The sequence below is a fragment of the Microtus pennsylvanicus genome, chromosome 11, assembly GCF_037038515.1.
Source record: "Microtus pennsylvanicus isolate mMicPen1 chromosome 11, mMicPen1.hap1, whole genome shotgun sequence".
Taxonomy (NCBI): Eukaryota; Metazoa; Chordata; class Mammalia; order Rodentia; family Cricetidae; genus Microtus; species Microtus pennsylvanicus.
In genome coordinates this window covers 14836795-14851626 of record NC_134589.1, presented here as the reverse complement: position 1 = coordinate 14851626, position 14832 = coordinate 14836795, and the positions used below count along the sequence as shown (strand labels likewise).

Here is a 14832-nt window from a genome sequence, read left to right as displayed (position 1 = left end):
TCCTTTTGAAAGACTAAAGCTCTATAGTCTGATAAAATTATAAAATGTCTTTATATGGTGATAGAAATTGCAAAAGTCTTTATACCATTAAGTACACAATATGAAATTAACATCTTCCCGGTCTCAGAAATTCACAACCCACCCCCCTTCTGTACAACTTGGCAATGCCAACAGCTACAGAAAATATATCAAACAACAAACCAACCGACCATTGTTTCATTAGAAACTGCACAGAATCCAATGTCAAAAACATTACTTTATTTTTTTAGGATGAAATGTCCTATTACGTACAAAAAGAATTATTTAGAATTTGCTACAATCTGTAAAAACATAGCAGTCTATTGCCTACAGGTAGGAAAGCTCTTGGGGCAACAAGCATAAGTGATTGAGCCCATTTATACCTAGATGTGTGACTGCATGGGACAGGAGTACTGTGATGTGACTAGATGCAGAATCACTTTATCTCATGAAAATGTAGAATTCTTGCATCAGCACAGTGCTTACAACATGGAACATTTTCTGTTTGTAAACTAAAAGGATAAAATAGCCTGTATTTAACTACTTCCACCTAATAGTTTAAGCAAAAACTGTTACCACATTGAGCATTTAGTTGCTTTAGCTGTAAGCAGAGGCCAAAGCATCATCTTTATGTACAGAGGGAGTGGGCTTCCACAGAGCATGTGAACCCTGAACCTGTACACCTGAGCCTGTAAGGAGAAAGAATTGCCAACTGCTGCCACAGTTTCCTTTTGAGAAACTAAGGGCTGGGGAAGGCTTTGCATAGCAGGGCGACACCAAACAGAGAAGACTTTAAAAAAACAAAAACTAGGTAGATTCTAGAATTCAGCAGGACAAGGCTAATATGGACTAGTGCAAAGTCTAGAACGCCTGCAAAGCTGCACAGCCCAGCTCCGCTGATTTCACGACACGGTGAGCAGCACGAGGGAAGGAGAGGGCGCTGGCAGGAGGCACACACAGAACACACCGGTCTGCTGCCTGCACCCTTCCCAAAGGAGCCCAGCCAAGGTCATCTACACAACCTTCACCCCACAGACAGGGAGCTGCCTAGGATCACAGAAGGTGGGGATGAAGTTGGCTTGTACTGTGTCACGTTCCTGTTCTTAGAGGGATGACCAACTGACACACTAGAGATTTTCTCTGATGTGATGACAAAGGGTGGGGAGTTATGAAGAGAAGGGCTTCTGCTCTACTGGAGAAACTGCCTGGGATTTCTGGTGGCTCTCCCTCTCCCCACAAGGGCTTACAAATAATCATTAGCGCACATTCAAAGAGACCTCCATCTGTGGGAGAAAAATTATCTCCATTTATTTCGATTCATATACATCCATAGTTGAATTTTAATACAAAAAGAAAAAAATTAGAATCTGACAAATGTTTACAAACAAGATACCTTCAAATAGATTTTGCTCACTTAGCCTGGTGCAGAGTGAATGACAGTTTGTACTGGTGTATTCAAGGCAACGAAGTCTGTAGTCCAGGACCACTTATCCCAGCCTTTTTGCAAGCTTCATCTGTGTCTACCGTGAACAATAAACTCATTGTTGATTCCCAGTTGTGTGCACATGTGTACATTAGCAGCTCCTTTCATAGAAAGAAAAGACATCTAGAGATCGCCTTGTACGTCACCTACAGGAATCATGATAAGATAGGATGATACACGAACCAGGGCTGGATTTTTATAAGAAAAAATAATTAGCTGACACACGAGGGAGCAATAAAAAAGCGTCTTTTTTTTTTGCAACAATAAATAAATACAGTCAAAAAGTTTTCTGTGAGACTCTAAACAGCTTCTTCACTGAAGAGCAGACGTGGCATTTCCACGGAGTTACACTTGACCCCATAGTATCTTTTTTTTCTTGCTTTTTCTTTTTTTTTTCAATAAACAAAAGTTTCCTGCTTCTGCACAACAGTAAAGCCCTCTGCTCCCACAAGACAACGGTGCCGTTGACTCTGCTTTTCCTTTGTCCGTTGGACAAAACTGGCCAAGAATACAACTGGACTGTTGTGACCAACAGGAACGAGTCATGGTCAGTCCTGTCGGAACAGCCTGACCGAAAGCATCTGGCGCTTTAATTTAAACAGTGCAGACCACCAGACTGTGTCTCGCTTAGGTGACACGCTGAGCTTAAGGAGCTGTAGACTGCAGCTTGTTGTTATGAGACCTACAGAATACAGAAAAGGGGACAATTAAGCACCCTTGGTTTCTGAGACAGTGACACTTGATGTGGAGGCCAAGGTGGCCTGGGGAGCAGCCATGCTCTTCCACTCATCCTTGGCAAGCAAAGCTGAGAAAGCTGACAATTTAGAAATCTGTAAGCTATAGTAATAAAACTTTTCACTGTACAGTAAACATGGTAGCTCACTGGAAAAAGTCAATGTTTAAAAATATATATATAAGTGAATATATATTGTTTATTAAGATTACACCATTTTTAACAAATGGGACAGAGACATTTACAGAGCATCACTGCAGTAAAAGGTGTGTGTGCCTGTCTATTTACAATGACGCAGGAAATGAAAGGTTGTATTAGACAAGTAGCAATATTAATACCACATTTTCCAACTCAAGTCCACAAAGTCCTCCACTTTTCACAGTTTCATTCACAACGTCTGCTAGGAACCACGTTACTGTACAGGAAGCAGGACTAACTCAGCGCTTCAGACTGCAATGGCAGGTGAGCACAGCATCCCGAGCAGTCACAATTCTTTAAACACGTCCAACATGGCTGCCAGAATAAAGTATCTACACATCTGTATTTAACATCAAAAAATTATATTAACTAGTTTCAACTTTTGGGAGGGGAATTTCAAATTAGGCAATCACGTGGTACAATAAACAGTGACCCCAACATCCAGTTCTGATTCCAGTTAAAAAATTCAGACTAAAGATATCACAATCTGTAAGAAAAGAAAGAACATGGATGGTATAAATGAACCAGAACAAAGAAATGAGAATAATGTGCACACAATCTTGGGAGATCACAAATTAAAAACAGAGGGTTTGGCCAGGGGAACAGCAAAAACAGAAGAGGGCTTAGGTGTTCTTAAGTGCCCACCAATGCTTCACTATACAGAAAGCCAAAGAAGCAACTTGGTGGCAAGATGTCATAGTGGTCCCTTAGACCTGAGGGTGCAAGTCAGTTTTACCATGTGTACTTAATGAAACCCTGGGTTTGATAACACACATACAAACCACACCTAGTAGGTTGCTAAGCCTCTATCTTCTTCAAATCCTTTTGTTTTGCTACAGGGCCTTTCCTCCTCCTTCACCCTCCCCTCGGCTCTGCTGGGATTAAAGGCATCCTCCATTTGGTAGCTGCACTTCTCATCCCTTCCAACTTTATTTGCTTTGGCAAATGAGAAGTGTGCTCACCTAGCCACTCTCCCACCTCGCTCTTCAAGCCCATTCTATCTTCCAATAATACCTCCTTAGGCTGATATGAGACAGAGAAGCCCCTATGACTCTGGAGCTTTCTCTGCAGCACCTAGACTGAGAGCATTTTCTGCCCCCCCCCCCCCAGCCTTGTTTAAGTTTAGTGTTAAGCTTTCTGGATTTGAACTAGTTGTCTATCTCATGTCCAAACCCTTTGCTCTCCCTAGACATTCCTATCTCGGGCATATTCCATTGTGGTCTACTGATCTGAACACTTGTCAACACATACTGGCCATAAAAATGTCACTGTAGGCTCCAGGCATTCTTGGTTGGTTGCTGGGATCTTTTGTTTCTTGGACTCAATGCCTGTTTTTTTTTCCCCTTTGCTTTTTGAGACAGGATCTCACTCTGTACGTAGCTGCTGAGATTAAAGACATGTGCCACCAAGGTGGGAGTCCTCACGCCAGGCACTAAAGGTCCTTTCTCTTTCTCTCTCTCTTTTGATTTTTCAAGAGAGGGTTTCTCTGTGTGGCTCTGGCTATCCTGGAACTCACTCTATATATCAGGCTGGTCTCGAACTCAGATCCACCTGCCTCTTTCTCTGCCTCCGAGTGCTGGGATTGAAGGCATGCGCCACTACTGCCTGGCTAGATCTTGTTCCTTGTGTGTTTATCTCTGCTAGAGCACACACCTGGCAGTAGTAACCTGGGAGGCCCTTTTCACACACCATTAACAAGGGTCCTGCTTTCACTATGTCCCATCAACCCATCTGGACACATGCAAACTGACCACATTTCCTGAGGAGCTGGGATTTCACCCCCCCTTCCATGGAGACTATCGGCAGGCTAATCCTGCCCTGCTCTGGCATTCAGAAGCTTTACTGCGCTCTTCCACCTGTCCTCCCGCCCTGGCATACTAGCTAGCAGTCTCCTCTGTCTAGACTTCTCACTGAGTTTCAGGCACAGCAACATTCTTATTTCATAATTCTCCTGACGTGAGCTTTCAGCACTTACAATTTTGTCTTTCTAATTTTACTATCTTAGGTTTGCTTACTCCCAATAACCTGTTTTCTAGAATCAAAGTGCAGCGTGCTTGACACAGAGGTGTGTTCTGTTTGAAAAAAGTTGTTGTTCATTCTGGACTATATTTTTCTTCTCCACTGTGGACTTTTGCTTCACTAATGCAGGCTTTCCCTGCACGTCTGGCTGTTCTTGGGTGTCTGCTAATCTTCAAGGGTATCACCTGATGGGCAATTACTTCTCTGCTATTTGAGACAGGAACTTGCTAGGTCTCCAACTTGTAATTCTCACTTTAGATGAAGAATGAATTTTTCAGCATTCCCCGTGACATTCTGGGGATGGTTCACTCTTTGTCATCGAGGCTGGCCTGCCCAGCAGAATTTGGTAAGAGTTTCTCTGACTTCCATGTGCTAGATGCTAGCACTATTTCCAACACAGTTGCATGGGCCTTAGGTTACTTTTCTGTGTGTTTTTCTATTAAATGTTTGAATTTACACATGTGGGTTCTCTGGGCAGTATGCCAGGACCTCTCCTTAGTCTTCTACAAGAATCCGGATGAGGTCTGCACTGGATTCATGGACTGTTTTTTTTCCCCATCTGCTCACTATTGATGAGATTTTGGTGAACTCAGCTATTAGCTGTTATAACATTCCTCTACTATACATGTTCCAACACTCTAATGTGCAGCTCTTGCTATAGGAGAAGAAAGACAAAACAGCCCCAAGACCTTCCACAGAGGGAGACTACAAGGCAGAACACCGCATCCGTGTGTGTACCTGGGAGTGACCCCAGAATGCATGCTAGCGCTCTGTAACTGAGCTTCACCTGGGGCCCACAGCGCTGACTCTGATACTTGGAATGGAATCTTTTATGAATGCCTTAGATAGTATATGCCCAGGCCCCGACCCACCCAAGGTCTCCAGGACTGATCCAGTGGTGGGTGGCGTGGAGAATGATGATACTTAAGGCCACAGAGTGGTAGTAGTGATAGAGCTGTCAGCACTGGAGAGGTACCAAGGCTCTATAGGAGAAAGAACTTGAGATGGGACAAAGGGGAGGAAGGTCACAGTAACAAAATTTCATGCAAATTTGCTACAGTGTTTTTATGGTTTAAAAAAATTCTGTGGGGGGCTGTGGAGATGGCTCAGCTCTTCCAGAGGCCCTGAGTTCAGTTCCCAGCAACCACTAGTGGCTCACAACCATCCATGATGAGATCTTGTGCCCTCTTCTAGAGTGCAGGCAGACATGCAGGCAGGGCACTGCATATATAATAAGTAACAAACAAACAAACAAAACTAGAAAAGAAAAACTCTGAGAACACCAAGAAACCATCATTTGATGATTTCTAAGATATAGGACACACAACTCAGGGAAAGTGTGTAAAGCCCTCTTGTGGATTTTTCCTTGGGTGGCTCAAGGGTGGGGGCAGAGCCCTCCCTGTTCACCACAGTCCTGCAGACAGACCCCCATGGACAGCATTTCACAAAGTGACTTCATTTTAATCACATAACAGACGCAGGGCTTTCTCAGTAATGACCTCCTCCCTTCCTGAAGAGTAGGTCATAATGCCATCATTTTGTTTTAATCGTTTGTTGAGACAGGGTTTTACTATATAGCCCTGGCTGGCCTTGAACTCTCTATGTAGACCACGCTGAACTCAAACTCACCAACTCCTCTGACTCCACAGTGCTGGAATTAGAGTTGAGCATTGCCAAGCCTAGCATAATGTTGTAGTCTTGACTTTGTAGGAATAGTATTTTTTTATTTGAAGGAACAAACTTACCATGAAGACTTCACTAAGACAATGCAGAGCTTGAAGAAGTGGTCTACATCCGAACATTGAGCACCCGCGCTTACCTGCTGGCCTTGAATCCTTTTAGCTTCTGTACAAAGAAGGACTCAAGGACTTCTGCACACTGGTAGAAGGGGGAGTCACTGGGGTTGTAGTAACGGCAGTTATCAAAAATTTTGGTCATATCTGCCACGAACTCTGTCAGCTTTTCATAATACCGTTTTTGTATTCTTTCTTCCATGGTAGCAAGGTCTTAAAAACACAAAACATAAATATTTTCAAAGTTTTAAGTTTTTCCCAATGCGGCCGTGCCCTGCAGCTCTCGTGAACTCAGCATGTGTGTTTACTCCGAATCCCAGACCTGGAGGGCAGTTTATGATAGGCAAGGGCGCCTCACACTGCTCAACACTGGCTCTGCTTTGGGCTCTAAGACTCCATCCTGGCTGCTCCTAAGAAAACACTTTCATTCTTAGCTTTCATTCAACTGCCCCCACCCCCTTGAACTCAGAGAGATCCACCTGCCTCTGCTTCCCTAGCGCTAGGATTAAAGGCGTGCATCACTACCATCCAGCAGAAATTGTCTTTACGTACAGGGTTTCTGTGTAGTCCTGGCTGTTCTGGTACTCGCTCTGTAGACCAGTCAAGCCTCAAACTCACAGAGATCCGCCTAGAGGTGTGTGTTACCACCAGCTTATCTTTATCTTTCATAGTATAGTAAAACAGCAAACACAAACAACTTTGCATATTGACTAAGGTTAATTAAAATCCTGAGGTATGAACACAATATAGAATTATGAATACCATCAGTAGTGGTTTTATAATCTTACATTAAGCTTAGTAATACCACACCGATTCACTGAGCTCTCAAAGTAGCCTACCATTTTAAAGTTAGTCTACATCATCTAGACATTTTTTTTTTTTTTTGGATTTTTCGAGACAGGGTTTCTCGGTAGCTTTTGGTTCCTATCCTGGAACTAGCTCTTGTAGACCAGGCTGGCCTCGAACTCCCAGAGATCCGCCTGCCTCTGCCTCCCGAGTGCTGGGATTAAAGGCGTGCGCCACCACAGCCCGGCCCCGCATCTAGACATTTTTACACACCTTTATGAACTTTTAGTAAATATATAATTGCCTCTGGGAATGGTGGTACACACCAGTAATTCCAGCACCCAGGGGGCTGAGGCAGGAAGATTACATGTTCCAGGGCATCGAGGACTACAGAGTGAGACCCCATTTCAAAACAAAAAGGGATTAGAGATGACAGGAATATGATGTTTTATTGCTTAAAAGCTAGACACAGACGGCAGCTTTCACTTCTCCCAACGACTTGCAGGTCGGCATTTCTTTGGCATGGCTAAGAACAGATGCATATGACGCTGAGCTGACATTACAACAGCAGAAGGAGACACTGGAAAGCACCCTGGCTCTTTAAAAGTGAACCTGAGGAGCTGACTGCTCTTAGTAGGAGATCAAAGCCAAGACGGGCTACAGAATGAAATGTCTCAAAAATCACAAGACAAAAATAATTCTAAAAGTTGAAGTTGGCTAATAAATTAAGAACAAATCACTTTGAAAGCACCATGTACATGTGCTGAGCGAGGGAGCTGGATCTCCCTGTGCTACAGATGGAGCTAACCACCATGTATCTGTCTCTGGGTGTCTGGACTCAGTCCTGGGCCTGTTGGCAGAGCAGCCAGCTGTCCTATACCCTTTGGGCCATCTCTCCAGCTCGAGTACATTCAACTGCTAAGCCACACAAAGGCATCAGAATCACTGTTCTGAAGACACCGAACAGGGAATGGGCATCACCGACTGTCCCAGGCCTCTAAGTATGTAAGGCGAACACTCTACCTGAGCTGTTTGCTCAGCCCTCGGATGGGTTTAACAAATCTTCCTTCCCATCCGCTTCATGTTCTCCCTTCTTCTAAGGACACAATTCTTATCAGCTAGAGGGAATGCTTCAACGGTTTGGAAATTTTTCTGCTTTTTTAAAACTTGTTCAGCTGGCACATTATTCTGAATCAACTGCACACAGCTGTCCCTTCTTATACGACAGTTTTCCCTCCCCTTGACTTTCCACTGGTGGTTGATCTGCTTGTCCATCAGGCCAGGTTCCCTGACTCCACCCATTCTTTGCAGAGCTGCAGAACCCTGCTCATACACGGTGTGACTCAGTGACTCCTGAACTGGCAGTTTATTGCATTTCCAGCATTATGCCAGCACAAACACTGCTGCCATGAATATGCTCTGTTCCCATGTTAGCCGCTAGCTTAAAGGCATTCACATGTAAATTTTAATAGATATTCCCAGATGGTGGTGGTGCCTTCCTGTAACCTCAGCACTTGGGAGGCGCAGGCAGGAGGAGTCAGATTCAGCCTGAACTAAGAGTGCCTAGGAAACCTAGCTTCAGAAGCTGCCTCTAGTAACCATCCAAAGTGACCGATACAGTTTACACCGTCACCTGCATGCCCAAGATATTCTCCTGATATATCAGCATCATGGATGATAAAATGCTGCCCACGACTCCTGAGAAACATGTTCCTGTTCAGCTCAAGCACTTACCCATTGGCTCTTTAATAACACCATAGTAATCTGGTGCATCATTGGGGTCTACTGGCTCAAGGAAAGGCCAAGCCATTTTATGGGCCTACAATAGAGAACAAGTGTCATTACTGTCAGCAAAAGTACATTTTACACACACACACACACACACACACACACACACACACACACACACACACACACACTTCAGCTGACTCCCGATCAACAAAGGAAACTGTTTATACAAGGTGACTTCAGATGGTAGTCACAAAATTTAAATTTAAATGAGCATGATTTAGTCACAGTCCTCAAAGGTGGCTCTGATCGGAGGCCCTTGGAGACAGGTATGGGACACAGCAAGGGAGTCATGCAATCTACACTCTGGCTCCTACATGATGAACTGCCAGCTGAGGAACGCTGGCACAGCAATCCCTTCAGTAACTGGGGTGGACAGGTCTGAAGTGTGCAGTGATGACCACTGCTGGTAATGAGGTGGCAGGCATAGCTGTTAAGCAGCCAGGAACTGGGACTGACTTGCCAGTTCTGACTCTGTGACCATGGTTCTGCAGAGATTTATCCAATGTCCTGTTTTGACTCCTCTCTAACACTCCCAATTTTCCCTATTCTTTCATTTCAGTGAGAGAATAACCAGACTTGAATCAAACTGTTTTCCTGTCTATGCCCTCCGACTCTCTAGCGTTAGACAAGCACCAGCAGAGAGGGGGCATTCAGGATCTTCATGTCACTGAACGCACAAAAGTGCCCTTCACCGAGTGCTGGGAGACAGCCAGGTGTGCGAACTGGAGAATGACAAGTTCAGTTCCTAGGCATGTCTTCACAGTCTGGTGGGTTTAGTTTCATCTTCGGATGCCACACGCGGCAGCCTCTCACCTGTAAGGAGCGCAGCACCCTCTTCAAGCCCTCATAATCTTTCTCTGTCAGTGGTGTGAGCACTGTCATGGCATCCTCTGTTGACTGGCACTGTGGACAGACATACTCATCAATGAGCTCTGCCTCACTCTGCAAGATGCCAACACAGCGCCCGTGGTACCAATTCTGACATCGATCGCAGCCAATATAAAATCTGCAAGATCCAAAATGGAAATGTGAGGCCAGACAGAACGGGCTCCTTCTGCTTAGAATTCACCTCTAAACACCACCATGCATGAAAACTGGCTAACCCTGGGGTATAAAATAACTTCAGTACTATGATGTTTTACTACTCTTGAGACTGACATTCCAATGTGCTAACCAAGCACGTTAGATGTTAAGAACAACAGCAATATGTATTAAGTACTAAGTAATACTAAAGAACCAATTTGAGGAAAAATGTAAAACATTTTATTGATTTTAAGCTTAAAATAGGGCAAAAAAAATTATCTTTCCACTAGTCCCGTATCAAATAAGAGTTAAAAACTCCGTGAGCTAGTAGCAACCACAGCTCATCCCAAAGGGTGCTTCTCTAGCTTGTAACCGAGCACCACTTCAGACAAGGGGAGTCCCACAGTCAGGCTGTTTTCATCACATTACTTTCTATTACATACTGAAGAATCAGAATCAAATCTACTGTTATAACCACATTTCCCCCAATGCAACTCAATCATTCACTAGGAAGCAACATACATTTTTGAAGGAGAGAGAAAGAAGGAAAGAGAAAAAACTGGAAAGTCTTTGTAGATAGGTGTATAACACACACAGCAGAGAGGCCCTGCTTTTCATTTTCAGATTAAGGACCAGTTGAGCAATGCGGCTTCCTGAATTGTCAAACAGATGCTCTTATCAACTCACTGTGACTCATCATAAGGTGTCCTGCAGATACAGTACAATTCCTCACTGCTGCCCTCTTGTGCCCGCTTACAATCATTACAGATGTACACATCCATTTTCTTAGCCTCCTTTTCTGTGATGCCAACACATTCTCCATGATACCAGTTAGTACAAAGATCACAGCCAATATAGAACCTAAAAGTATTCACAATGAAATGACAATGTAGTTGTCATTTTGAGCTGCATGGCATGTAAATCTGTCTTCCCTACCCTGATTCACTTTCTTAAAGGGTCATTTCTGCAATGAGTCAGCTAAACCCTCTGAATTCAACCATTCTAGTGGCAAACTATAGCATCTGACACTGTACCAAGGGTGGACACGTAATCACTCACATCCATTTCAACAAACACACTGCTTAGTGAAATATGGGTCTTTAAAACATACTGTAATTTGAAGGAAAAAAATTAACAACACACCAATGGTAATGGCTTCCTCTTAATGAATGTGTGTGAAATTGTAACAGGCACAAAAACCAAAGCCAAAGAATCAAAGACTTACATCTGTCAAACCTATTCTACAGACGCCATTTCAATATCAGGGCTATTTCTTAGATAGGTTTGAAAATGTATCTCACAATTTACAATTGGAAATGAAGCAAAGCGCAAACACAAGGAGAAGTTACAGTAAAGGAACATGCAGGCCAGCCAGGTGGGGAGGATGAATGGTCAAACGTGATGTGAAGAGAGCCAGGAGAGGTCCATGTATGCAGCCATCCCTGTTTCCTGAGTTTGGCGAGGGGAGTGTGTGAAGAGGGAGGGAAAGGAGCCCAGGTGCTGTGCAGGGCTGCATTCGCTCTCAGGCTACCAGGCTGGCCTGGCTACCACTGGTAGGTACCCTTCCACTCTACCAAGTTAACCGAGAGGAACGCCTCAGACTGTGCAGAGTAACACACAGTGAGATGCCAGCAGATTCCCAGGGACCCTTGTTTCTGAACCACGACTCCCACATGCCCTGCCTCAGGTGAGGACCTTCTGAGGCCCTGTAAATATTGCCTCTTTAGGTACTATGTGCTCTGGAAGGAACTTCAGGACCTGAGTTTCAATTTTTAGTAACCCTCCCTTAGAAGCTTGTGACTCAATGCTCAAACCAGGCTGGTTTGGTCTGAGAACACAAAGCACTGATAAAATACCAGTTACTCCAACTGTGACAGGGAGTGAATGGATCTGCTATGTTGAAATGTCAATGGCAAACTAAAAAAAAAAAGTGAAATAGCCACAAAATAATGGGCAGTCTCAACTGAACGAGCACATGTACATGTGTACCTCATTTTAAGTAACATCAGTATCCCAAGAAGGTTGCTTCAAAATGTTCTTCTGTGGGCTGAAGACTTTTGTCAGCTCAAAGCTGATTTAAATAAAGTTCCCTATCCTCAGCGTGCTTCAGGACTCCCCTAGTGTGTTTACTTAAAGCGAGGCACACGTACGTGTACTCCATTACAGTGGGAAATTAGTTCCCAGGTGCCACTCTACATGATGAACAATCACCAATGAGGGACACACAGGAAGTGAGACGTTGACACTCTGCTGCACTCAACAGGCAGCGTGGTTCCCAGCAGAGTCTCCCCAGACATGTAACTGATGGGCTTTAGCTGCGCCACTGGAGCAGATTCGCTGTCACCACACACAGACACTAAGAATTTCTAATGCTAAATCTGTTTTTTAAAGCACAGTTAAACTTGTGGCACTGTAAAATACTGGCTTATATTTTGCGTGTTCCAGACAGAATTTTAAAAAAAAGGAACAGGAAAATATATTTATAGACTAATCTCTAAAATCTCATTTATGTCACCAAAAACAAGCCGTAACTGTCAAAAACAGCTTACAATTGCTGTGCTCATAAATTTTGAATGTCAAACTCACAAAGTGCGTAAAAGGAACACTTTATGTTTTTCGTTTTTCTTTCCAGTAAGAATGGAAACAGACAAATATATATCATATATTTAATAAAAGGGAACTGATGTGATGCCTCTGTGCCATCTGCTTTGGGATGGACTCTGGGCTTCAGCCACCACAGATTGGAAGCCCTGAGTGCCAGTCGCAGTGCTGCGGATTAGGAGCAAGTCCACAGAGAGCTTTGGGAAAGCAAAGAAGGCCACAGCAAGCTTGTTTTTGACAGAAAAGGACATTGCTGAGGACAAGCAAGACCTATGAGCACGTGAAACAGCCCCCTTACTGCACTGTCAAGCCAAGTATCTGATGCAGAGGAAGCCCAGCCCCACACTGGCTCTCCCTCACCCAGGGCTGACAAATGCTCACTCACCAGCGGGGCGGGACACTTACTTGGACTCGTCATAGGGTGTCTTGCAGATGCAGTACAGCCTGGTGTCCTTCTTGGCCTCCTTCGAGGTGGTGGAGATCATCTTCTTTTTCTTGGACTTGGAGTCCTTCTCCTCCTCCCGCTTCCTCTTCTGGGAAGTGACAGGCAGTGGGGCTGCTGGGTGGCCTGCAGGTGGCAAACTGTGTGCCAAGGGAGGCGAAGGAGGAGGAGGAGCTGGAGGGGCTGCCGGTGGCGGTGCTGGTGCTGCAGGAATGGACACTGTGGCAGCACTGACCTGTACCACCTGTGCCATATCTTTCTCTTTCTTCATTTTCAGGTCCCTCTTCAGCTCCTCCTGGGGTCAAATGAAGACAGACAGATAATCACCAGGGCTACTAGACGTAGCCAACTGGGCAGCACCTGGATATTCCCACCTGCCAAATAGCTCCTCCCCCTTGTTTTCTTCCCTCCCTCCCTCCCTCCCTCCCTCCCTCCCTCCCTCCCTCCCTCCCTCCCTCCCTCCCTCCAAGTCCAGGGAAGGCTCTCCTTCCCGTGGATGCAAGGATCCATCCAGCTATTGCTCAGCTGCTGGAAGCTAGAGGTCTAGAGCTGGAGTGTGAGCCGCAGGCTGAGATAAGGGGGTAGCTGCAGTCGGTAGAGCCCCTCTTAAACAGTACTTAGTGTGTTTGGATTTTTTTTTGAGACAGTGTGGATTAGCATTTTAAAAGAATGTCCCAGCTCAGTAGAGCCCTAAGGTCAGCCAGGGTGTGTGGTGTCAGTTGTGGGGTGGGTTTCTGTCCCCGCCTCTCTCATTACCTCTGTAGGAAAGCTGGCATGGCTGACCATATCTGCTTTTTTAGCTTCCTGAGCACTGAACTCAGGTCATCGGGCTTTTGTGACAAGCTGAACCATCTTACGGGCCCGGGATCCTAATTTATGGCCAAATGTGTTTAGAGAAACTAGTGTGGTTTGGCGAATTTTTTTTATTTGTTATGAGATATTTTAAATTTGTTATGGGATTTGTTTTGTTTTGAGACAAGGTCTCAAGTAGGCTAGCTAGTCTCAAACTCACTGTGTTACAAAAGAAGTGCTTTAGCTTCTGTCCTACTGCTTCTGTCTTGACTGCTAGGACTGTGCACTCGGTTAGAAAGTAGTATATTTTCTTTCTGAGGTCTCCTATCTTGACAATATCTCTTATTCTGTTCACCACCTGCCAGGCAGGCCATGTTTGAGGTCTCGTGTTAGTTCATATGCAGACTCTCTTAGAAGGATCTACTTGAACTGCAGTGGTGGTGCACACCTCTAACCCTAGCACCAGGAGGCAGATGTAGGCACAACTGTGTGACTGAGAGAAATGTAGGTCTAGTGTGTGGAGCTCAGGCTGCCAGGGTTGAGGACAAGCATTTTAACCTGCTGAGTGTCATCTTGTGGTCCTTCCACAGGAAGGAGAGCCTTCCCTGGACATGAATGCACAGGCCATAACCCCAGTATTGAAGAGGCTAAAGCAGGAGACCCAGGAATTTGAAGCCAATACTGTGCTAAAGAGAGATTCTGCTTGAAATCAACCAAAGGCAAAGGCTTTATATAGATGCTTATAAAAAGATAAAATGAAAGAAAGAATAAAGCAATTGCAAGTCAACAGTACTTTTTTACAGTATTTGTTTTGTATTTATTTATTTATTTATTTTTCTGAGACAGGGTTTCTCTGTAGCTTTGGAGCCTGTCCTGGAACTAGCTCTTGTAGACCAGGCTGGCCTCGAACTCACAGAGATCCGCCTGCCTCTGCCTCCCGAGTGCTGGGATTAAAGGCGTGTGCCACCACTGCCCGGCTGCATTTAAAATTTTTATATATATAAAAATGAGAGAATGACACGATTTCTGGCTGCCTTGTAATTCACTATGTAAAGACCAGGCCTTGAATCCTGGAATCCTTGAATCCCAAGGGCTAGGATTAGGGTTATGCAGGCCCCGAATAGTCAAATACTGTCAAGTGTGAGGCTGTAAT

The 14832-nt window shown here is 44.6% G+C and overlaps 1 protein-coding gene across 12 annotated transcripts in view; it reads right to left on the bottom strand.

The window, feature by feature from the left end:
* Nucleotides 1-238: 238 nt before the first annotated feature.
* Bptf (bromodomain PHD finger transcription factor) overlaps nucleotides 239-14832 on the bottom strand; it is a 109437-nt gene continuing 94843 nt past the window's right edge. For 8 of the 12 annotated variants that reach the window (XM_075990305.1, XM_075990306.1, XM_075990309.1 and 5 more), the window contains 5 exons: nucleotides 12851-13182; nucleotides 9635-9827; nucleotides 8765-8849; nucleotides 6271-6457; nucleotides 239-2183 (listed from right to left, as the gene is read on the bottom strand). In XM_075990305.1, the coding sequence (XP_075846420.1) occupies nucleotides 2147-2183; nucleotides 6271-6457; nucleotides 8765-8849; nucleotides 9635-9827; nucleotides 12851-13182 (834 nt within the window). In that variant the 3' untranslated portion in view covers nucleotides 239-2146. Of the gene's footprint in view, nucleotides 2920-6270; nucleotides 6458-8764; nucleotides 8850-9634; nucleotides 9828-10531; nucleotides 10706-12850; nucleotides 13183-14832 lie in introns of all 12 variants that reach the window. The other 4 variants (XM_075990312.1, XM_075990307.1, XM_075990311.1 and 1 more) reach the window with 2 other exon arrangements.